The 23931-nt window shown below is 47.8% G+C and overlaps 2 protein-coding genes across 3 annotated transcripts in view; both read left to right on the top strand.

Moving 5' to 3' along the window:
• Positions 1–3785, top strand: part of PRKG1 (protein kinase cGMP-dependent 1) — a 531163-nt gene extending 527378 nt beyond the window's left edge. For both annotated transcript variants that reach the window (XM_075109355.1, XM_075109356.1), the window contains exon 18: positions 620–3785. In XM_075109355.1, coding sequence (XP_074965456.1) covers positions 620–718 — 99 coding nt within the window. In that variant the 3' untranslated portion in view covers positions 719–3785. The remainder of the gene's footprint in view (positions 1–619) is intronic.
• Positions 3786–7469: 3684 nt separating this feature from the next.
• DKK1 (dickkopf Wnt signaling pathway inhibitor 1) lies at positions 7470–9647 on the top strand. Its single transcript, XM_075109354.1, is given in 5 exon segments — positions 7470–7698; positions 7701–7906; positions 8019–8175; positions 8279–8389; positions 8626–9647. Coding segments are annotated over 5 exon segments (954 nt in total). The 3' UTR covers positions 8877–9647.
• Positions 9648–23931: the final 14284 nt, after the last annotated feature.

Raw genomic sequence — 23931 nt, 5'->3', positions numbered from 1 at the left:
AGTTGCTGGTCTGTTTTTGTATTATTTCTTTTTTTAAAACTGCATTTAATGTATCAGGGTCTCATTGTAAGAAAGTTTCAGCCATCATTGTAAAGCAAAAAAATTAGAAGTTATCTAGCTACAGTCGATTTTAAATTACATTATTTCCAAAAAAGAAACGTACTTGGCCTTCATCCTAGGAAGACGGGTTTCTCTGATAGACTCTGTAGTCTGAGCAAAACTTGGGAAGTATTGCTTTAGGAATCGTAGTCAGGAAACTTGAAGGCAGCAGGGCCCAGCTCACAGGCTCAAATTCAGGATCCTGGAGCCACAAATTGGAAATTCTGGGCTTTGGGAAGGCCCAGGGCTTTTCCAAGTCTTTTTTTGCCAACCTTGTAACCGTGGGTAGGACAGTTGCTTTTGAACCAGAGACCCTCGGGGGCCGGGATCATTAGAGCAGGGGGGCTGTGGGAAGTCCTCCTGGGATTCAGTAAAAAGTTGTTGAATGCAGAACTTCTCTTGCTTGCTACAGTTAGCAATGAATGCCTCTGAATCATCACGGTCGTGAGACGGAGAGGAGATGTCTGCAGAGGGCCACTTCGATGACCATCCCCTTCTTGTCACCCTCTTCTTTCTGCAGGTTGCATCTCCAACAGACACAAGCAATTTTGACAGCTTCCCAGAGGACAGTGATGAACCACCCCCTGATGACAACTCAGGATGGGACATAGATTTTTAATGTATTTCTCTTACCTGCTTCTGCCTTGCTGAAGACAGCTTCCTGGGACATGGCTGCCAGCAAAACCGAAAGAATTGGGGAGGATTAGTGCTCGGGGTCACCATGATGCCTTGATTGATGCTGCTACAGTAACTACAGTGGCATTAGGACTTATTGCTTAGATGACAATAGTGCTCTTCATGTTTTATGTTTGAACTTAAAATAGCAGTTGACATGGTGGTCCTGACGCAAAGCCTTTCACCAGTAAAGAAATATGTTTTCTATCACTGCGACAATCTTGCAACGCTCTTAATTATAAAAGTCGAGAGATATGTAATGTAAGACACACTTAATTCTAGCTGCAAGGTACTGGCTTTATCAGTAGGATCAATAGTAATTTATTAAGTGCTGTAGCTAAATACAGTGCAGGATTTGGGCTACTCCCACCCTCCAAACTCTGTAGGTCTTCTACTGTAGGCCAATGTAGGAGCAAAGGAGGACCACAATGGTACTGGTCAAAGAGTTCACGTCAAAGCAGTGGTAAAATTTGTCCTTTTTCTTTCCAAGCAGTATTCTTGACGAGACTGAATGTTACCTTTCCTCTTTCTTTTTGAGAATATTTTTTTTTCAGTCTGGTAAAACAAAAGCACAACTGCTCTAGATCCCGTTAAGGCAGATATGGGTTGTTTCTCTCATACAGCTGAGAACATACTGTAACACAATGTTTGGGTTTTTTTTCTTCCTTTCCCTTGGTACAAATACATAACTGCATGAAAAAAAAAGCATAAAATTAATCCATTTTACATATAAAATAGTGCTTAAATAATGGTCCTGTAATAAAGTGACAGCAGCCCACTGGTCTTATCGATTAGCTAGTAGGCATAAAACTAAACTTGATTTTTACCTTTTTAGAACCCAAAGGGAAAACATAAGACCCATAATGTACTTTATAGGTGCTATGAACATCCTTCATCTGTGAATATAAATTTGGTCAACCACCATTTCAGAAATATGTAGCAAGAGGCATCATTCTCTGTCATGCTCTTAGATGATTTTACATCTCCATGTCTGCATCTCCTCTGTGTTTAGTACAAAGCTAATTAAAATACAAGGTGGTACAGGACCAGTTTGCTGGCTCTGTTGTGACGTTGCCTGTAAAAATGTAATCCTAATGCCCCACCAGACTAAGGAGTTGCTCAGGAAAGGCAGTGGAATTAAATGGAAAACCAGTATTGGATGTGTTTTTGCGAGGTCTCCGTGTCTCCAGCGTACTAGGTCCCCAGTGACCGTGTTTAAGGCACAGGGATGGCTACAGCAGAGTTAGCGCACATGAAAAAAAGAGCTGGGGAAAACAAAATTATCGTGTGCGCGCTTTGCCCTCGCTTCCACTGCTTTTCCTTTGCTTCAGTGCGGTCTCTTCTGATTTGTAGACGTAGCAGAGGAATCCTGCCCTGGGAGCCTGCTTGTTGCGTACGCATGGGACTAGAAGTCTGTCAGCTTCCAGTCTCTGTAACAGGCACTGCCCAAAAAAATTAGCCGATGTTGCTGCATTTCATCTCAGTGCTGCCAAGAGCTGTTGGATACGCTGGAAGTCCAAAGACGAACTTCTGCTCAAAGTCATTTATGTGACATTTGCCTACATAGTACATGGAAAACGTTATGTTTTAACAAATCATTTCCCTGATCCCAACTCTTTCCCGTGTTCCTAATGGAAGTGACTTAATAGAGCATATTAGAAAGATATTTTCTCCCCTTCTTTGACAGCATTAACAATGTCCGCTGCTTGCCAGCAAACTAAAGAGCTCGGTCATCGTGACCCCTTCAAAACGAGTCTGTGTCGCTGACCTTGCTCCCTAATTTTCCGAAGGGCAAGGTGACACCATCGGCACAGTAACTTCAGGTTATTTCTGCTATTCATTAATCATTAAAACTCATTTGCCTTGAAAACCATATGGAAAAGACAGTAACTACATCTCCAGGGAATTACTCATATAGGGCAAATACACGCTTGCTTTTCAGCCTTTCTCTGAAGGATGGAAGACACTGAAAGCCAATGCTGAACACTAGGGCTCAAATAATCACTAGGCATCTTAGCAAACAGGCTGCTGCCTAAAAGCTGAAGTTTTTACTCGCATCCCCCTGGTTTTTCACTCGATGGATGCGGCGGCGTGGGAAGAGAAAACTTGTCGTGTTTGGTAAATTTCTCTACAAGACCGTAGAGAGAAGTTTGTCCCAAAATGCTAATACTCAGTAGCTGAGATGCAGCTGTCAGTCAGGGCGTTGCCGGCAGGAAAGAGCATCACAACAATTTGGGGGGGGCAACCCAAAAACATTAAGGGAAGAAGGTTTTAACATGGGCTGATGAGTTATTTTTCTTTTTCCTACCCCTTTGCCCTTGTGCCATGCATGGTAATTCATACCTGCAGCGTGCAGCGTGCAGCATGCACTGTACCGAATATAAGCTTATTTTGATATCAAACACCTCACCTGACTTTAATCACCCTTCCTAAGCATACTTTAAACAACATATTTAGTATATGTATATGATAAATGCCTTCATTTATAAGTAATATATTTGAGTTGCATTATATATATATACATTCACAACAATGGATTGCCTCTGTGTTTCCACTTCATGTCCTTTCTCCTTTGTCTCTTTTTTGTAGTCTGTGGGATGACAGCACATTTACATAGGGGGAAGTCAGCTCCCGTATTTAAAATGAGTGTATTAAGATTGGTGTCGTTAAGACGTAGACGATCCGTAGCTTCTCACAGTGCTGCATTATCCATAGCAAACTCTTATGTAACAACAGGACCACAAGCAAATATTTCTGTAAATAGGTATTTTCGTGTTGATATTTTGTGGTACACATTTAACTTTTTCTTTAGAGTTCCATGGCATTATTACTTCATTTTCTTATTTGTAATGTAATGTTTTTAGATCAAGGTAGACTTGAATTAATGTCATAATTGTCAGTATTATTAAACTTTATGTCAACCGTACTGTTAACTCATCTGTCCCATAGTTTTAGTACACGACTGGCTATCTGGCATTGTTGCAAGTGCCTTAAATCCATGGCATCTTATTAAAAAAAAAAAAAAAATTACAGATTTGGTGTTATGCTGCATGACAAAGACAAACACACCTCAAAATGTCGTCCTTTCTTAGCTTGCTGCGTTTTACAGTTCTTTCTGCTACCGATTTCTAAACCTTTATTATATAATATTGATGAATTACAGAAATGATGAAGTCGTTCTCTTATTTCTGTTCAATGTACCAGAGCTGTGTATCTGTTAATGAGATACAGAGTCATTTCTGTGAAATGTATAAATGTTACGTGCAGGTCAAATTAATATATGACATCCTATCAGTCCGTAGACAGGTATTCCTGTTTTGCTAAGCTGTGCAGATTCAACCCATCGTGCCATCCAGCGCCAACTTCCCGTCTTATACAAACCCCGTTAGAAATCTCCCACCCAGAAAACCCAGCGAGCGGCTCGGTGTGCAGCCCGACCCGTGGGGCTTGGCCTGAAACCCTAACGCAAAGGCGTAGCTTGTTTGCACCACTCAACAAAACAGGATCCGTGCTGTTCCCCCGACCCCCTCCATTTGCAACCCACTGCAGAGGCGAGCCCTCGGCGCTCCCACAGAGCTGGGCTGAGAGCTGGAAGCTCCTTGTCCCCTGCAGTTCCCTGGCCACGTAAACCAGGCGTGACGCCGAGACTTGGGCGGTTTTAGGGCTTTACCGGCAAAAGGGGAAGTTCTCATTTGGGGTTGCCTGTCATCCCGAGTCCCAGCTTACGCTGTTTTTACATTGGCCCTTTATTTTATATTCTTATTTTCTCCCATTTTCTTCTTACATAAAAGAGGTTTTGTTTGTCAGACAAATGTCGGTCATCCACCGGTCGTTGGCCGGTTGCACTCTTTTGATGTAGACTTAAGAACTTTTTTTCATAAACTTTAACCGCTTTTGTTTTGCTCTGTATTTTCCCTGCAGCTGTAATTGCCGAGTGCCTGTTGTATACTTTATAGAGTTGAAATAAAAAATTACTTTTGAATGGTGTGTCCACGTCTTTCTTCCATGGCAGAAGCTGAGTTTGGGAGAGTGTTTCTGCTTAGCGGTTAAATTGGGTTTTCTTATTCTCGTTTCTGATGATCCGCAGTAAGAGATAACTGAACAAAACACATGGAACTTACAGATTAGTATCGGGGTCCCAGCTCGTATCTTCATCCACATTTTCTGCAGGATGCAAAAGCAAATGGCCACAGTTACTGTACTTCAGTGCTTATTTGAGCCCTGGCATCGCCCCAAGCAGCCTGGCCGAAGGGGTCCAAGGCTGACAGGGGTCCTGCTTCAAGCAGGGTTGGCACTGGGTGACACCCCCCACCCCGGTTTGTTTCCAACCCAAATTAGGCTGTGAGCATGCTAAGCAATAAACACGTTTACAGCATTTTTACTCTTCAGGGATGAAGAATTCCCTTTTTATTTTGGTTGCTGCCAATATAAGTGAGTCCAGGGCACGCAGCTGGGAAGGGGGTGTAGTTCCAACATGAGCTGCATCATCCCTAGGCGAGATGTGGCTGTGAACACCACCCATGTCAAAGAACGACACTGTCCGTGTCATCACTGTCCCTTACAGCTAATGGCAAGAGGTGGTGACATGGGAGCAGAGCACAGCCATGGGCTGTCACGATGATGCCACTGCTGTATGTGGGATGGTGCCTGAGTTTTGCAGCATTCGGGTTGTTGAGGCTCTGCCCACCATGCCATGAAACTGGTCAGTCCCTGCGTCAGTCCCTGCGTGACACAAGTGTCTAAATCCCAGTGAGGTCAAGGTTAAGGGCGTACGTCAGTGCTGCGTGGCCACGGAGAGCAGTTAAAAACTGGGGACGGTGATAAAGGGAGCAAGAAAACATCCTTCCAGGAGGGAAATAAATGTAATAACTGCCTAAGCAGGAGCTGGGAAACATCACAAAATGATACTGCAGGATGTGGCAATCACAGATACCAGTTAATAACACAGTTAAAAACCCAGGGTGACGTGGCCCTTACCTGAAACTGCAAGGGGAATACAGGGATTTCGTGGCAAGGTGTGGCCCTCATTCTTGCAGGCTAAAAATAGCAAGGCCCGGGTTTGCCTGAGCGTGGCAGGGATGCCTACCAGCCGCTGACTCAGTGGCACCACTTCCGCCAGCACCTGTGTTAGGTGCTCGCCGAAACTCTCCCAGCCAATTATTAGCCCAGCTTGAGCCTCTTGGGCCTGAAATACCTGATAGCAGCTCCTCACGGGGTGGGCGAGTGCTGTGCGTGTTTTAATGCAGGGCTGCGGCGGCTGAAATCACCCACCCTTATGGGAATAAATATTTATCACAGGATGGTTTGGGTTGGAAGGGACCTTTAGAGCCCATCTAGTCCAGCCCCCCGCCATAGGCAAGGACATCTTCAACTGGATCAGGTTGCTCAGAGCCCCATCAAACCTGACCTTGAATGTTTCTACAGATGGGGCCTCCACAGCCTCTCTGGGCAACCTGGGCCAGGGTTTTACCATCCTCATTGTAAAAAACTTTTTCCTTATACCCAGTCTAAATCTACCCTCCTTTAGTTTAACACCATCACCCCTTGTCCTGTCACAACAGACCCTGCTAAAAAGTCTGTCCCCATCTTTCCTGCAGCCCCCCTTTAAGCACTGGAAGGCCGCAATAAGGTCTCCCCACAGCCTTCTCTCCCCCGGGCTGAACAGCCCCAGCTCTCCCAGCCCGGCCTCGCAGCAGGGGGGCTCCAGCCCCCGGAGCATTTCTGTGCCCCCTCCGGCCCCGCTCCCACAGCCCCGTGTCCTTCCCGTGCTGAGGAGCCCCGAGCTGGCCGCGGCGCTGCGGGGGGAGCCGGGGAGCGCGGGCAGCGCCGCGGGGCCGGTGCTTCGGGGCTCCGGTGCCTTTCCCGACCCACCGAAGCGAGCGGAGGCCACCGGAGTGAGAAACGGCGGCAGTTGGGCGGTTCGCTGCCGCGCGCGCGCGCCCTCCGGGGGCGGCGCTGCCACGCCGCGGCCGCCAGGGGGCGCCGTGGTGCCGGCCGTGCGGCGCTACCCCGGGGCGGGGGGGCGGGGGGGGCGGTGGCGCCCCGAGGGCGCCGGTGCAGGGACCGGGGCGGGCGGGGGGGGGGGGGAACGGGACGACACACGACCCCTTTGATCTCCCCGCATCAAAGGGGCCGGGCGCTCCCCCACCACTGTTGCCCCCCCCCCCACCCCAATCCCGATGGCGGCGCTGCCCGGGCTGAGGTCAGGTAGTGCGCGGGGAGGAGCGAAGGGGGGGCGAACACCGACGGGGGGGTGTGCGGGTCGGACCTCGGTGACACTCCCTCTCCCGTGTCCAGTCCCCCCCCCCCCCACAACCCGTCCGTGGGGGTGCGGAGCGGCCCCCTCCCTTCCTGCAAAGCTGCGCTGGCGCCAGGAAGGGCGCGGGGGAGGCGGGGGGCGCAGACATGTAGGAGACCAAAGGCACGACTCTGGCACGGGGCGAGCGGGGCGCCTCTCTGCACCCCACAGCGGTTCCCAGCCACGGGGGGGGGGCCGTGTTGCATGGGGTGAGCCCGTCCCCCCTCCCTTCCCCGTCGCCCCCGTCGGGCAAGGCGCGCGCCCGGCTGGAGACAGCGGCGGCGTCGGGGCGTGCGGAGCATCTGGCCGGGAACCGAGGCGGGGGGGGATGCGGAGCGGGGGGGGGGGGGGGCGTCTGCCCTCGCCGTTGCGAAACCCCCTCCCGGGCCGGCGTCCAATGACGGAGCCCTCGGGGCGGGGTGGGGGCTGGTTTTGGGGGCTCATCGGCACAACCCCCCGGAGGCCCTTTGAAATCCCATCCGCCGTGCCCTCCTCCCCGAGGGGGCGGGCGCAGGAGGCAGCCCCCGGGGGTATAAAGGCGGCGGCGGGCAGCGCAGGTAGCTGCTGCTCGGGGGCCGGGGGAGCTGCCGTGCCAACGGGACATCGACCGGGGACGAGGGGACGGGAGGGGACGGGACGAGGATGCGGGGTCTGGTGGCGCTGCTGGCGGCGCTGAGCTGCGCGGCCCCGGCGGGGCGGGCGGCGGCACCCGGCGGCGCCCTCAGCTCAAACGCCATCAAGGGACCCCCTCCGGGGGGGGCGGCCGAGGCCAGCGCCGCCCCCGCCGCCCCCTTCGACGGCAGCAACAAGCCGCCGCCGGCCGCCACCCGGCAGGTAGGAGCGGGGACGCACCGGGGATGGAGCTGGGGGGACACACACGACACAGCAGGGATTGGGGGGTGGCGGCCCCGCTGACCCCCTCCGCCTCCTCTCTGACCCCCTCCAGCCTTTCCCCTGCGCCGAGGACGAGGACTGCGGCCCCGAGGAGTTTTGCGGGGGGGCGGCCCGCGGCGGCGGCGCCCCGCTCTGCCTCGCCTGCCGGAGACGCCGCAAGCGCTGCCTGCGCGACGCCATGTGCTGCCCCGGCACGACCTGCAGCAACGGTGAGGGGCGGCAGGGCTTGGGGAGGAACGGGACACCGCGGGGGTGTCTGCGGGAGGGGGTGTCGGGGTCCCACCCGTGTCTGAGTCCCGCTGCCTCCCGCAGGGCTCTGCACCCCCCCGGAGCTTCCCCACGGAGCTACCGAGCTGGACGAGAGCGGCACCGAGGTGCTGCCCCGACGGACACCCGCTCCTGCCTGGCTCCCCACTGCCAAAGGTAAGGGGGTCCCCAGCATCCTGACCCCACTGTCCCCTGTGGGTGGCTGCCCATCCTGCCCCCCTCATCTCCCATGGAGTCAGTCCAGAATGTCCAGCCTGCCGCTCTGTCCCTCGTCGGGGCGGTCCGGGATGCCCACCCTGCCCCGCTGTCGCCCTTGGGGCAGCACCCACCTGTCCCACCATCCCCCATGGGCGCATCCCAGGCTGAGCACATGCTGCACTGTCTCCACACAGGTGAGGAAGGAGACTTCTGCTTGCGTTCGTCGGACTGCGCAGCCGGGCTGTGCTGTGCCCGTCACTTCTGGTCCAAAATCTGCAAGCCGGTGCTGCGGGAAGGGCAGGTGTGTACCCGGCACCGGCGGAAAGGCACCCACGGCCTGGAGATCTTCCAGCGGTGCCAGTGCGCCGAGGGGCTGATGTGCCGCCTCCAGCGAGAGCACGGCCCTGCTGACACCTCCCGCCTGCACACCTGCCAGAGGCACTGAGCATCACCGGACGGACGGACGGACAGGACGGGACAGACTCCGGCCCCGCCGGAGCGGAAGGTTGTTTCTCAAGGGAACTACTATAAGCGACTAATTGCAGTACGTTACTGTGTTGTGAATACTCGAGCTGGCACTTAGCTGTACATAACGCCGGGACTTTTAATGACTTCTTTGTTTTCCAAGGGTGCTGCCTTGTGCTCTTCAAGCCACGACTGTGACTTTGTACACACTGGGTTTTTAAATCTAGGTCAAAAGGATGTGACCGTCTGTTTGCAAGAGAATAAACCATTCTTTAAAACCAGCCTGAGACACCTGCGTGTCCCTGCCTGCGAGCAGCCACCGTGGTCCCTCCCTGCCCCATGGGAAGGGAGATGTGCCTGGGGGGGGTGGTGTCCAAAAAGAGAGTGGGGGTAGTGGGGTGGCTCATCGCCGGCACACCACAGGAAAGGATGCCTGGTTATCACCATTTATTCAGGTGGTTTTTTAAGAATCACGGTGTTCCATGGTAGCCACTGATACCCTCTGGCAGCTGGATGCAGGGCGAACGATGAGCACCACGGCTGGGGCTCTGGGAAGGGCAGGCAGCAGCAAAACACCCTCCTGCCTGATTTTTCCATGGGGTGAGGAGGGAGCCAAGGATCACCAGAGGGGCTGTGCTGGACCGTGGCACGTGGCTGACCACAGGACAGGTGCTGAGGAGCACAGTGCTCTTGACTGCTCCATCAGTGCAATCTTTGCTCTATGCACAATAAAGACTTATTTTTCACTTCACCTTGCAGCCTGTTACTATGAGTTTGTTCCTTTTTGGGATGGCTTGGAGGGAGGGAAAGCTGCAGACATGATCCCCGCTCCCCCCACCCCCCCCCTTTAGCTTCTAATATGGTCCACCTATCTCAAGTGGTTCTAAATGCGTGTGGAGCGAGAGCGGGGCCATGTCATGCAGCATGGGGCTGGTGCGCAGTGAGTGCAGGGTGGCACCTCTGTCCTGTGCCTACCTGGCAGGTTACCGTCAGCCTCCCTGCGGTCTGGGGAAGGTGTTCAAGGTGCAAAACCATGCCAGAGTCTTCCCTGTACAACCCAAGAGTTCTTTGTACCCAAAGTCCAAATCTGACTGCAAAGTACCGCATTCCTGAGTGGCTCTTGGGGCACCGTGTCCCATTTACAGGGATGCTCCAGCAGTGCCACGTCTTGTTTTAAAATGCAACCTGATCACTACCGTTTGGTGTCTCTAGGGTTAACACTGCCTATTTAGAGACCTTGGTGACTGCAGCGGTACATGGAATCACTGAATACGAACCTAAACTGCAGCTCTTGCAGGAGTCTGCAAGTACCATCTGGTGCTGAACCAAGGCCAAGCTATCGAAAATGCAGAAGAGGGAGCACACAGCCCTATGTAGTGGGAAATGATTAAAAGGAGCCAGCCTCTTGTACAGGTGAGGTGTCATCCCTGTCTTTCCTCCAGCTTTTTTTAAGGCTGGGGCTGGGTAGGAGCCAGGCAGGCTGAGAACAGCCAAAGCTGCCCCAAACTGGAGGCTAAAACACTGATTCACCTTAAACCATGTTAGACACACCGGGGCGCTTGTCCCCATCAGACTATGTGTAGCAGCTGAGGAAGGCTGCTATGGCCAAACAGGCTGCGGCCAGAAATGTGGGTGCTGTAAGCTAAATGGCGACTGCAGGGCGCAGCGATGTCGCACGGTGACTCGACGGCACGTGTTTGAGTCTCACCATCCTGGGTCTGTGACCCATAACAGCTTTTACTGGGGTTGCAGCATGAGCTGGGGTTTGAAGCAGCCCCCTGAAAGAGTTCATGACTCAAAGGCTTGAGTTTAGTGCTTTAATCATTGTGCAATGCTTCAAAATTTGTTTTAAAATACACATTTTAAAATATTTTTTTAAATATATACTTTAAAAAACAGTACTATTTCATATCATCATCATCATCATCATAACGCCCAGTAACAGTCAATGGCACCAGAGCAATGAAGGTACCCGGCTAGGAATAAAAGCATCAGTAACTCTTTAGATGAGTTCAGATCTGCCATTAACTGTGACGTATTTTATCCCTACTACATATAAAATAGTGTCATTAGCTTTAGTTTTCTTTCTGCATACAGTTTCAGCACTCACTTCTTCCCAGGTAGGTCAATCTGACACCTCTGAAGGCAGTGATAAAGACACTCATGGTGCATTAAATACCAATTACACATCTTTTTGGTTCAGAATCATGTTATATCAAACCTTGCCCACTCGTAGGCGCGCTCGGGTGGACGTGGAGCTCAGCATCATCACGCCCAGCTCCATCCTTGCAGACACATTTTAGCACCAAGATGGCCTTGCAGTGACACCCAGCACTCTTCAGTAATTCAGATACCTTAAGGTGATTATTTCAGTCTGAAAATCACTGGGTACCATTTTTTGTCATCATTCATCCCGTGTTCTTTATCTTCTTTTGTTTTGGGCACTTTGGCCATCTCCATACTTGTCTGCGCATTAACCAAAAATTACTTTGTGCTGCTTATGCCTTGATTTTCTTCTCTTCCTCAGTGTGGGGAAAAAACCAGAGCATTTTTAACAGTTCTTTTTTAGGCAAGAGGAGCAGCTCAGGTCAGCACTGTCTGACGCAAGGTGTAAGGGACCTCTGAAGCACAGGTTGCATCTGTCTCCTGTGGCCCATGCCCATCGCCGGCAGGATGGATGCCAACATGCCAGAGCTCTAGAATAATTAGCTTCATGGCTAGATTTAGCAACGGTTTTGTGGTGGTCCCACCCCCACCCCTCCCTCTTGCCACATCTCAGCGAGCAGTCAGAATCTCTTCCCATTTCTGTCCCATTTGCACTTTCAGGGTCTGTTCTTCAAGTAGAGCACCAGGAAACTGGATTTAGTAACATCCCTTAGGAGAAAAAATCAGGACACCATGACCCATGTCTGTCAAGGCTTAAAAACCCATTTCTTTAAGGGAGATATTTTCAGTCTTGCCTGTCCCCATGCATCGTTTAGCCTCTAGGCCCTGAACCTGTGTTAGGGCTTCAGCAGCCCGAGAACTCAAAATACTCATTTAGTGCCATCAGCAACTCAGAAATGTGGGTAAATGGAAGATGGGTGGGAGCATCGGGATGCCCCAAGAAATAAATAGGCAGCATCACCACAGTCCCTCCTGTAGTCATCTCCCCACAGCAATGCTCCATATTTCAGAAATGCCTGAATGAACACATGCAACCTCAAAACAAACAAACAAAAAAAGAGTATGGGAAGTTGATCATGTAGTAATCAGACTTGGGAAAAAATGGGATATGGCAAGCCCTTAAGTTTGAACTGGCTGCTGTGTCCAGATCTGGATCTCATGCTCTGATCCAAAGAGAGAAGATATGGAGAAACACATTATCTCAGCACGTGACAAACAATTCAGTAACACCTGTAGTAAGAGGCATCTCAGGATGCGCTTCCCCGCCCGTCTCCTCTCTAATGAAATTATTTCCCAAAAAAAAGACAGAAAAAACCCCTTATTCTAAGCAAAGAGAAGAGCTAATAAAAGAAGCAGGTTTTGGTGGGTGAAGAGGTTTAGTATCTCTTATTTACTCACTGTTCCTGGCTATAGGGGTGGAAGAGCTAACAGTAAAGCTCTATAAAGTTAAATATTATTATTTATAACAATAAAAACCCAAAGCATTGTAAAGCAACCTCCCCTATATCTGGCAGCATGCTTTACAGCCTTCTGCAAATATAACCCTTTCCCTTCATTTCTCCTTCAAATTAAGTCCTGTGTCATGCACAGCTGGTGGAAGGGTGGCTTCAGCCCTGGCAGAGCATGAGCACGATCCCATCATCGCTGCTATATGGGCAGCACAGCCCTATGCAGAGCATGAGGATATCGCGCTCGCCCTACTCATAGAAGCATAGAATCACAGGATGCTTTGGGTTGGGAGGGACCTTTAGAGCCCATCTAGTCCAACCCCCGCCGCGAGCAGGGACATCTTCAGCTAGATCAGGTTGCTCAGAGCCCCGTCCAGCCTGGCCTTGAATATTTCCAGAGATGGGGCATCGACCACCTCTCTGGGCAGCTCATTCCCTGAAACATCGTCCCAAACATCCCTTAAACTCTTTTTCCCAGGTCAGTGGAGGCATGGGAACAGAGCTGGTGGTATACTTTCCAAAGTTTTACCTTTTGAGGGTCTAAAGGAGGGCAGAATAAAAAAGCAGCATGTAACTTGGTGGGGTCTGGGCCCCTGCAGTGGTAGGAGACAGTATTTAAGGGGTCTGCATGGCCTGGATCAGTGTCCGCAGTCTGCTCCTTCACGTATTCTCCCGATAGCTACAACTGCAGTATTACAGCTTCAAAAGGTCCTATTCCCTTCAATATCCATTTATGGGCCAATTTGCCTTTATTTTTTTTTTTTTTAAAGACCCTTCTGGACTCCTAACCACTGTTGTGCTATGTACCTTGCACCTCTGCAGCAGCCAGCTAAAAACCATAAAGCAACAACCCAGAACCCCATAGCCCTGCCCCAGCCCTGAGATGACACTAGCTGTATCAACGCAGATGGCTTCAGTGGTGTGAAGAGAAACTTGAGTCACTCTTCCAGCTATGCTATGCTTTTCTTGAGATGATTTTTCTGCGCTGTGGATACAAATTTCAAGGAGATGCCTTCACAGAGCATCATCAGAAAGCCCATCTGCTTCACCCAGTGAGAATACTGGCATAAAAGCATTAATCTTACATGGGAAGATATGGGGAGAATGGGACACAGTGCAGTTTTTACTGTGATTTGTGGTGAAATGGCTTTTCAGGGCAGCAAATACTATTTTCTTGTAATTTTCTTCCTAAGTTCTTTCAGAAACTAGTTCTATGAGTTACAACAGAAGAAATACCCCTTTTTTTATTTTAAACAAAGCTTTAAAATAGATGCTTATGCTCCTCTTGCGTCCCCTGATCTTCACGTTGTGTTTAAAATCAAATTCCCATGGCATTAAAAACACTTGACTGAGGAACAAAGCCCCCCTCTATACTGATAGAGTACAAGAAAGGGTTACAAAAGCCCTTAAATCCACCCACAGGTATTAAGACAAAAGTTTTTCTTTTATATACCCATCTTGCCTGACAGAGAGCAGAAAGCTGCACATTTTGGCTAAGAAAGATGAAAGCCCTGAGCAGAGGGAGCAGGTGAAAACCTTTATGGGTGTAATGTAATACAGAAAGCTTTTGGGGTTTTTTGGTTTGTTTTCCCTTATATTTGGGGCTGGATTTTTCCTGTGGGGAGTTAACCCACCTGCCTAAGCTGCTCTGTATCATAAGTCTTTCAGCTGAGGGCTGAGGGCTTGGTGAAGCAAACCTTGATCTCACTTGGGGTGGGAAGAGGAGCATCCGGGTGGCCCAGCTCCTCATCACCCCTTGCAGAGCATTAAAGGTATGGTTTCCTCCATGCCTTGCGCTTCTTCAAACAAATATACTACATCCCTCCTCATCCAAAGTGATGTTTATAAATATTTTTTTTTCCTAAGTAGCTTTTCTTTTTTACACACACAGACACCCCCACACCCCTCCCGTGCCTGACTTGTGTCCCTAATTAACACCTTGGGGGGGGGGAGTTTGTGTGTGGGGATAACCGAGACACTTAAGGAGGACACTTCTGGGCAGAGCTTCTAATCTACCTCTCTGTGAGGGAGGGGATCCATTAGCAGGTGATTTCAGTGAGTAATAAGTCCATCAGCATGCAAATGGCTGTAGCCCGATGAAAGGGTTGGCTGGGGAGGGTGAGAGGCCCAGCTGGGCCACAATGGGATGTTAAGCCTTCCCCCCCTTAGCATCTGGCAGGGGTGTCCCCCACCTCTCTAAATCCCAGATCTGAATGGTTGGGTGAGTAAAGAGCACCAGCTGTAGATGAATGAATGGATACCGCGGCGTGGGCAAAGAGTCAGCATGAGTTTTGCATGAGAAAGTGGTGCTTTGCCAGTCTAGGAAAAGCGGTTAAAGGAATCCACAAGGAGGTAGAGGAAGGTGATCTAGCTGATTGCAAAGACCTTGGTGAGGAGCCTCACCAAAGGCATGGAGCTGCTGCTGTTGGAGAAAACAAAGGTTTCCCCCTCCTTTGAAATAACTGGGGAGCAAGCCATGGGGAGAAATAGTTGTTGCTTGTGATGATAGCCTGGAAGGATGGGTGCTGGGACTTGCGCTTTACAGCTCTACCCACCTTTATATTGTCTCTTTTTCTTTCTAATTTTTTTTTTTAAGTTAGTAAGTCTCTAGGTGATACAGGGTGAGTATAGGTATATAGGTATATCTGGAAAAAAAAAATCCCAGTAGCAGACTAGAAAAATATTGCAGGACAGCATGGCAATACTAAGTGACTGCAGAAGCATATCGCATGGCAGAAATTGAAAACTCTTAAATAAAGTCACATGGGGACAAGGTGAATTCATAGAAGGCGGAGGGTTGGATGCAAATTCCAGCAGAGAAAATCTCTAAATGCTGATTACTGCCAGTGGGAAGGCTGATACTGTAAGTGTCTGGGGGATGGGTTGGGTTTTTTAAATTATTACTTCTGTTTTGTTTTTCTTGAATATTAGCTCCTTAAGGTCCTACTGTTGCCTCTTAGAGAATATGATCTGGGGCTGCAAGTACGTGGGTGTCAGACCCACAGGGAAGTGTTGGTCTATTTTTATTTAGTTAGTTTTAGTTTTAAATGAAACCTCCTTTAAAACATGTAATTGGTTCAAGATGCCGATTTATAGAAGAAGAAGTGATTATGCAAGAGCTTCCTCACTGCAAGCACAACCATGGCAAGGCAACAGTAACTCTGAGCATCCTCTGTCCCGATGTCCCTGTTGAAATGACCTCCTGAAACTCCAGGCTGACGCGAGCAGCCCATCCTCCATCCATATTTGTCATGCCCAATGGAGGACTTCTTGTAGCAGGTCAGCTTGTCTAACCACTTTTACTTTAATGTGGATGCGCGTTGAAAAAAAAACAAAAAGAAATATTTAATTTTACAGTGCACTGCTTAATATTCCCTAATTTTATGAGGTTGACTTAAAAATACGCCAATACATCGCTAATGAACAGAAGGCCATACGGTGGAAGATGTTCCAAAATTGGCTCAATTTTTTTATCCTGAGAGCTAATTCACCACAGATGAATTTCTATATTTCTATATAGTTTTGATTGTGCACCTTAACATTAATTCTCTATTTTTCTATTGATCCACAGGCATTTTGTAGCTTATAGCCAGCCTCACGGTGTACAGGTGGCACTTCAAAATGACAACTTCACAATTTCGTAAGAAGTCACATAATCGTGGTCAGGTAGGACCTGGACTTCATGCTTCTTCTTTCAGAATAATTGGGTTAGCACAAGGAACAGTAAATCAAAACTATAATTAATTTTAAAAACTTAGTTTATTTTAGTTTGCACATTCAAGGACCGTCTCTCCACTGATGTGTAGCAGAACGGGAACAGAGGGCATAAAAAGCCTTGCTGCAGTCTGTTTTTTAGAAGTGTGGAGAGCCTCCCTCGACGACTCCTCTAAGGAAAGGCAGGTTTTTTGTACCCACTGCCAAGCTGAGGCCATCTCCTCTCCGGGAGGAGCTTGGGAAGGTTCACACAAATGGCAACTCTTTCTCAGCTTGGGAGAGCAGGCTGTGGTCGGTGGGGAGTGGATTGGGAAGTAAAGTGAAATGCTAATTGAGCTGATTTCCATCACAAGGTGCTCTGCTCTTCCCTCTTAACTTGTATATGAGCAAGTCTCTGCTGGCTTTAGGTCCTCCCAAACTGCCCATCCTGCCAAAGGACTGGCCTGCACTGATCCTTCCCTATCACAGTGGCTTTGCTGTCCCAGGCGTCTCACATTAGTGAGGCTTTAGCCGCTTTAGCCGGGCGGAATGCCTGACCATAAATGATCATCCAAGAGATGTAATTTCTTTTGGCTGCAGCCCAGTTTGTACAGGGAGATTAGTGATGGCCACGACAGCAATAAGCCCACATCTTTCCCCTATTTGGAGGCTTGCTTCTTGCCTACCGCAACCCGTGGGCTGTACTCGGAGAGGAGGTGAGGGAAGAGCCTGGAGCTGTTTTCAGACTGTACTTTATTCCACTCCCATCCACAGGGACCACTTACTCTCACAGGCTGTTGAGCTTTCAGCCTAAAACACAAAGCCTTTGTGCAGAAATCTGCTTCTACGTATAGCTTTTCAATTTTTTTTAAGATTGTCAGGTTTACTGGGTGTTCACTACTTTTGTTCGGGCATCTTTGCTGAGGAAACAGCCCAAGCTCTCTGGGACCAACACCTTCATTCATGGGCAATGCTCCTACTCAAAGTCAATGTTGCCCCAGAGTATTTATGTGAGTTTTAGAGAAGGCTTATTCATGGAAGGAGTTGTCTTGGCTGCTTCTTGTCATGACAAGGCACTACTATGAGCAACATTGCAGCATTTTGTCCCATCATGTGCTGCAGAGAGCTTCCAGCTCCTCCTTGGTGAGGAGTGCCTTTGAAGGCAGATGGGTGCTTTTTAGTCCACAAAATCTGGCCACGTGCCAGTGATCTACTCTACTTCCAGCACAAGGATAAAGAGCTAATCCCATTCCTGAGCTGGATGCCCTTTGTCCAAGCAGTCTAATATTTCCGTCAGAAAGCCAGCGGTGCTTGTTGGTAGCAGCTGCCGTCAGCCTATTTGCCTGATCAACTGAAAAGCAGTAGGAATGCAAAAGGGAAGTCCTTGTGACCCAAATTATTGATGTGTTTTAATCCTTGTTGTAGGATTTTATATTGTTCTGGGAGGTCAGAAGCTGAGGACAACACAAGTTCAATGTTGATGAAAACTGGTAGTGGCTGCAATAGTCCTACAACAACACTAAGTGGAGGTGCTGGCAAGAAGTGTGATGGGTTACCTGGAGAAACCAGCTTAGTATTTCCCAGATTATGTTGTGATGTTACTGCAAGCCAGACTGATCAGCAGGGAGGGGGAAAATCCTTCCTTCGTTTTGTGTCAGGTGCATTGAAAATTCCTCTATATGGGGTTTTTCCAGAGCTGTAAATAACTTATATTTATTTTGGTTTAGATATCATGTTCTTAAAAAAACATCATTTAATTGTTGGCTAAAGTATTGTATTGGGAAAAGAGGCCTCCAGCTTCCATCTGATTTGTAAAGCTCATTTGGATCCCTTTCAAAGCCCATTAAGGGTTTTTTTGAGAAACTGGGACAAGGAATCATCACAGCACACAGTTCTGGTAGAATCCTTATTATCCAGCCAAATATCCTGTTGCTGCCTCTGGAATTATTTTTATCACATGGATTGTAAGTGTCTGTTGCATTTACAGTGGAGTCTTCATGGTACCATAGCATTTTAAAGTGCCACAACAGCAACCAGCACAGCAGAAGAATATTAGTTTCCTCCCTTGCAGATCTTCCAGGTTTCACTGCTCTTTAAAAGTTTACTGACATGTTGAATAGGGAGTTGCGTGCTACTCTAAAGGCTGCTGTTTGACTCTTGTTATCAAGGTTCATATAGTAATTGTCAGCAAACTAGTGGTGAATGCTTCTAACACTTGGAAGCTGTCTAGCACCTGACTTTCATGCTGTTGAGCAGCCCCAGGTATTAGCTGCAGCCTTTGTGTCTGCGTTTTTCCCCGTATTCTTTTGCTGCTTGATAGATCATCTGTCCAAGTTGCTGAACTTTGGTTCTGGGTTTGGGAAAAAGCCAGGTTCTGCCCCATGAAGTTTCTGATGTTGCACGGGGTCTGTTGGCATGTCCTATGGGTGGTGCTGTGTCCTGCAAGCTCGTGACACCCTGCCTACTGTGTCGATGTGAGTGTGGCTGTGCAACACAAACATCATCCTTAGACTGGGGGAACCAGCTTCAAGAAGTGTTTAAACACCCCCTGGAGATGGGACCAGGCCTGATGTAGTGTTCTTGATGGCATTTTTCAGCTTTTGTTTTTAGGCAACTTTTCATGTGTCAGAAATTCAATGGCCTAGAACCAGATTCTTCTTATCTCAGTATCTTGATCCTTTCTTAGATCTGACTCTGTCTTAAGCTGTGGATATAACTAAATAAATAATTAGTGAAGTAAGAGCCTTTCAAAGCTGAAGTTTTCTTTGCTGTCATAATGCCTTAGTCCTGAACACTTCTTACTAGTAAGTAGCCTACCGCTATTAAAAACCTTCATTGTCACTAAAATTTGAAGACTGTTACCTGCACCTACCTGTTACAGAGATAAATGTATTCTATAGGAGTATTTGGGTAACTCAACATCCTCAGTTTCTTACTTTATCCCTTAAATATTGTTAAGCCTCAGAACATCAGTTTGCATATATTTTGGTTTTCATTTCCCCCTTGTCAGCATCTCAGCCCCACGCAGCCGCTCGCTCACTCTCCCCTGGCAGGATGGGGGAGAGAATCAGAAGAGAAAAAGTGAGAAAACTCATGAGCTGAGATAAAGACAGTTTAATAGGTAAAGCAAAAGCCATGTGCACAAGTAAAGCAAAACAAGGAATTCATTCATGCCTTCCCACGGGCAGGCAGGTGCTCAGCCATCTCCAGGGAGGCAGGGCTCCATCACGCGTAACAGTTATATGAGAAGACAAATGCCTTCACTCGACCTTCTTCCCCTCCTTCCTTCCTCTTCCCCCCAGCTTTATATGCTGAGCATGACATCATATGGTGTGGGACAGCCCTTTGGTCAGCTGGGGTCAGCTGTCCTGGCTGTGCCCCCTCCCAGCTGCTTCTGTGCACCCGGCAGAGCACGGGGAGCTGAAAAAGTCCTTGATTAGTGGAAGCACTGCTTAGCAACAACTAAAACATCTCCACATTATCAACACACTTCTTAGCACAAATCCAAAACATAGCCCCATACTAGCTACTATGAAGAAAACTATCCCAGCCAAAACCAGGACACACATCTAATGCTGTGAAACAAAATAAGGAGCAAGGACACGGATTTAGGATGAAGGTCTGAGGCTTTATCCTTCCAGGCTTGTGTTTTTAGAAGGGTGCTGCTGCATTTTGTTTAGTACTGGCTTTATATTTTGCAGAGCCACTGAGATGGGATAAATCAGTGTGGGAATTTTTTGAATAAAATTTATGGCTTCTTACAGAAACAAACTAAAACTCCTTTTGTGGTGAGAAAGAGGAATGTATGCAAAATTCCTGAAAAAAAACCCCACTATTTTCCTCCCAATGTGACTTGGCATGCACACAAACTATTCAACAGGCATATATAAAATATAGATGAATAAGAAAAATCAGATGCTACAAAGAACAAGTATAACACTGGGTTCTGCTGGGGCTTTGTTTTTGTTTACTTCCTTGGGGTGTTTTACGGAAATAAACCAATTAGGTCACAATGAGCAGTCACAGTAGAGACAGAGCTTTTTAAGGCACAAATAGGCCTCCTTATCTCCCTTCTTATCATAGCTAAAGCTAAGATGACTGATGTAGTATTTTGGCAGAGCCAAAGCTTCTGTTGCAACCTCTGGCTAAAAAACTGCTTAAAGCTCTTAAGCTCTCCCTCTCTCATTTTTCAGGCTTTGTGTCACATTACGAATCTGCTCATCTCCGCTCTGGTTCCCAACATGTGTCCCATCTGGTCATGTCCTTACCCCCTGATCTTCAGCTCTTATAACACCGACCTGATGGTCTCATTTGCAACCCAATGTCAGCTATAGCCTGGCTGTCCACCCTCGATTTACTGCTGACTTGTCTTGACCCTGTTATGTCCACTTGACAAGTTGCTGGAAAGGTCCTTTTCTTCTCCTGTTTTTGATGGGATTTGGTTCCCTTGTCCTGCTTTCCCTTTCCACCCCCTTCCTGGCCCCTTACTCATCAAGCATAGACAAAAATGTCTTGACTTTCAAGCCATCCAACCTGATGTTGAGGTTGTCCCATCCCAGTCCCACCAGTCCCCTGACTGTTTAGAGCCCAGACATTGAAAACTTCCAGCAAATTAGCATTTTCTATAACTCCTCTTGTTGGAAGCCACCCAGAAACTCCAGCACTAGCACTTTGCTGGTGCCCTTCACATCACTTCTTAACTACCCAAGAGCATATCCAAAATACTCCCCAAAACCCCTGGGAAAGGGCAGGCTGCTCAGGGCTGACTCATAGCACCTTCTTCAGCTTTTTACCTTCTAAGTTATAAATGTGTCAGCCCATTTTTTTTCTCCAGCACAAGCAGAGTCTCTTGTCACTGCTCCAATGTATGTAGAAGAGGATCAGGAAATGATGATAATAGATGAAAAGAAATTACAAGAAAAAGAATGGGGAAAATGCGCTTTGCGTTAAAGCACGTGCATGCACGCATTGCAGGCAGAGTCTTGCAGCCAAAAGGTTGCACGCCTGATGGGAGATAGGATACAACAGGAGACAGAGCAGTCTAGACCCGAAGTGTACCACCCGCCCATGTATATTTGGTAAAAAACAGCTCTGGCTGCTGGATTTTTTTTTTTTCTCACTGAGGTACACGTTGCTCTTAAATAAACATGATTATACCCTACGTGGAGCTGTAGCTCGGTCCAAACACTAAAAATAGCAGGCAGAAAGTAGAGACTTCAATTAGATGCATACTGCTCAACAATTTAACTTCTAATTGGCTTGTGGTTATTCCCCAACTAGGAACCAACCCTGTTGTGTTTAAAGGATTGACAGTCTAGCAAAACAGGGACCTGAAATGAAATTTTTTTTAAAGTGAAATGACAAAAAAATGAGACTTGTGTGTTGCATGTCGAGGAACTTGCATGTTTGTGTGGCACTTATCTTTAGCTTAGAGCTATTCTGTGGCTAGTCTAATCATCATGGGTTTGACAGTTAGGTTCAGCTTTCCATCCTCTCCTCAACTCCATTTCTGTGGCCCCACAAAGTTTTTCTAACCTAATTTGGGTTAGATTTGGTTCCTGATTCAGCTTGTGGTGTCATACTGCAGGATCAGTGGTTGGAGGCTTCCCAAGAGCATCTTGTTTTCTGCCTTCCACCACTGCAGTCCAAAAATCTATTTTCCTTTCAGCTAGCAACAGCAGAGCATCTATTATCTTCATTCCCTTAACTTCTATCAACACTATTCTTCTTGTTGACTCAGCCTAGAAGCAGTAGATCTCAGTGTGTCTTTTGCCATGGCATCAAGAAGTGATGCTTGTGCCTAGCAAAACTTGTGCTGTGTTTCAGCAGGTTGCACACAGACACGTAACACAAAGTGACTTTCAGCTTCAAGGGAGTAATTTGTCAGACAATGGCATGACCTGTTATTCCTCAAAGCACATCAAGCCAGGTGCAGAATGGGAGGAGGATGACAACAGGGCTCAATTTTTGGCAGAATGGCAAAACCATGCCAGTGCTCACACTCTACATGAGCTGAGCTTCAACCCTAATTCTGCCCTGGGATATGGTGGCTTCAGCAGATGAAGCTTTTCCAAGGCTCTGGTGGGATTGAAAGGTGGATTTCAAGGATACACCAGCAAAAATTTATGGAGTTTCCCATGTGCCCAGCAAGAATACAGGAGCCTTTGCCTCTGTCTACAATCAGGGCATCATTCTTTTTTTCCCAGAACACAGGAATAGTCCTCTCCTGCCCTTATTTACAAGGCACCTTTTCCCCCAACTCAACACCCATGGAAAAGTTGTCTACTATAGTCCAATGATCACCAAGGTGTGGTCTTGTCCACGTGACTGTGACTTAACTGGAGGAAAGCATGGCAATTTAAGGGGGGAAAAACCACAATCTATAAGTGAAAGTAGTAGTTGCATTTCAATATACTCTATAGATGGTTGGAAGGTAAATTTTGGGTGTCTTTCCCCAGTGCTGCAGCCCAGGGGCTGTCTAAGAAAGCATTTACACCAGCATCCTGGGGAAGAGAGCACACAAATAGCACTGTGTTTGGTCTGGTTAGGATGGAAATAAATTCAGCTCTTCTGCCCAAAACCATGTCCCAGCAGCAGCCCTTCCTCGTGTGAGTAGGTTTCATTCCAGCATGAAGCATCCCAGAAAACACCGTGGCCTGAATGTTTTCGATTTTGTATTATTCAGTGGAGTTCAATCCTATAATTACCCGACTCCTGGCCAGCAATGTCCACTTACCCAAGGCTCTTGCCTGGGGCAGGATAACAATGGCAGTGATGGGGGTTTTGGCCATATTTTTACACTGGAAGTGAAATTATGCCCTGAGTCACAGTGGTTGATTGAAACAAAAGGCAAGTGCCTAGCTGCCCTTGAACTGTTCATTAATTAAGTAGTAATGAAACTATTGTAAGAAGAGGAGTACAGCTTTGGGAGAATAATCATGTATAATACAGCTAACACCACAGGGCAGCTCTGCGTAAAGAGCAGAAGGAGAGTAAGTGATTCAAGGCAGCACTTGATTCTCCATGAAAAACTATTTTCCAACATAGGACTTAGCTTTTTTAATCGTAGACTTGATGTCTCTTAATTTACTGCACCAGATGTTCCATGACAATTAATTAAAAAAAATATCCATACCCCAAATTATTCTTTTGTGAAATAGGGTTTATTATGCTCTACAAGCACTGAATTGAATTAAAGCACAGAATTGAAATAATGGTTATATCAAGTAGGCTTGATGATCAGCCAAAGGATGCTTTTAGTCCTAAAAGGCGAGACCAAGCATCATCACGCAGTAGTGACACTCCTGCTGTGAGGCCGTCATCCGCAGAGGCTCCCATTTGAAATTGCTTTCTTGCCAGTTGTTGCACGTGGGCTTGTTGGTTTTTCTTTAACTCCTGTAATTTCAAAAAAGAAAAGTGAATAAAAGGAAAGCTGCATGAAGGTCTGTTCTCCGACCGGGTACAGCATCTGCATGAGCTGCTTAAAAAGACAGATACTGTATTTCCACATACTTAGTCATCATACAACACTATTAACAGTGGTTGTTCTGCAATGTTACAGCAGAACAAGGTCCAGAGGGCTCAACCACTACAGCCGTCCCCTTACACAAATCCGTCCCTGCATCACTGTGTTTGTTGGCAAGTGTCTGTAGGCAAGCTGGAAAAAAAAAAAAAAAGCAAATTATTTTCATTGCAGACAACGGGACCAAGATTAATGTCCAGGACTGC

Source organism: Phalacrocorax aristotelis, chromosome 14 (assembly GCF_949628215.1).
Source record: "Phalacrocorax aristotelis chromosome 14, bGulAri2.1, whole genome shotgun sequence".
NCBI lineage: Eukaryota > Metazoa > Chordata > Aves > Suliformes > Phalacrocoracidae > Phalacrocorax > Phalacrocorax aristotelis.
Note: the sequence above shows the minus strand (reverse complement) of the source record. Positions and strands in the feature narration are given on the sequence as shown.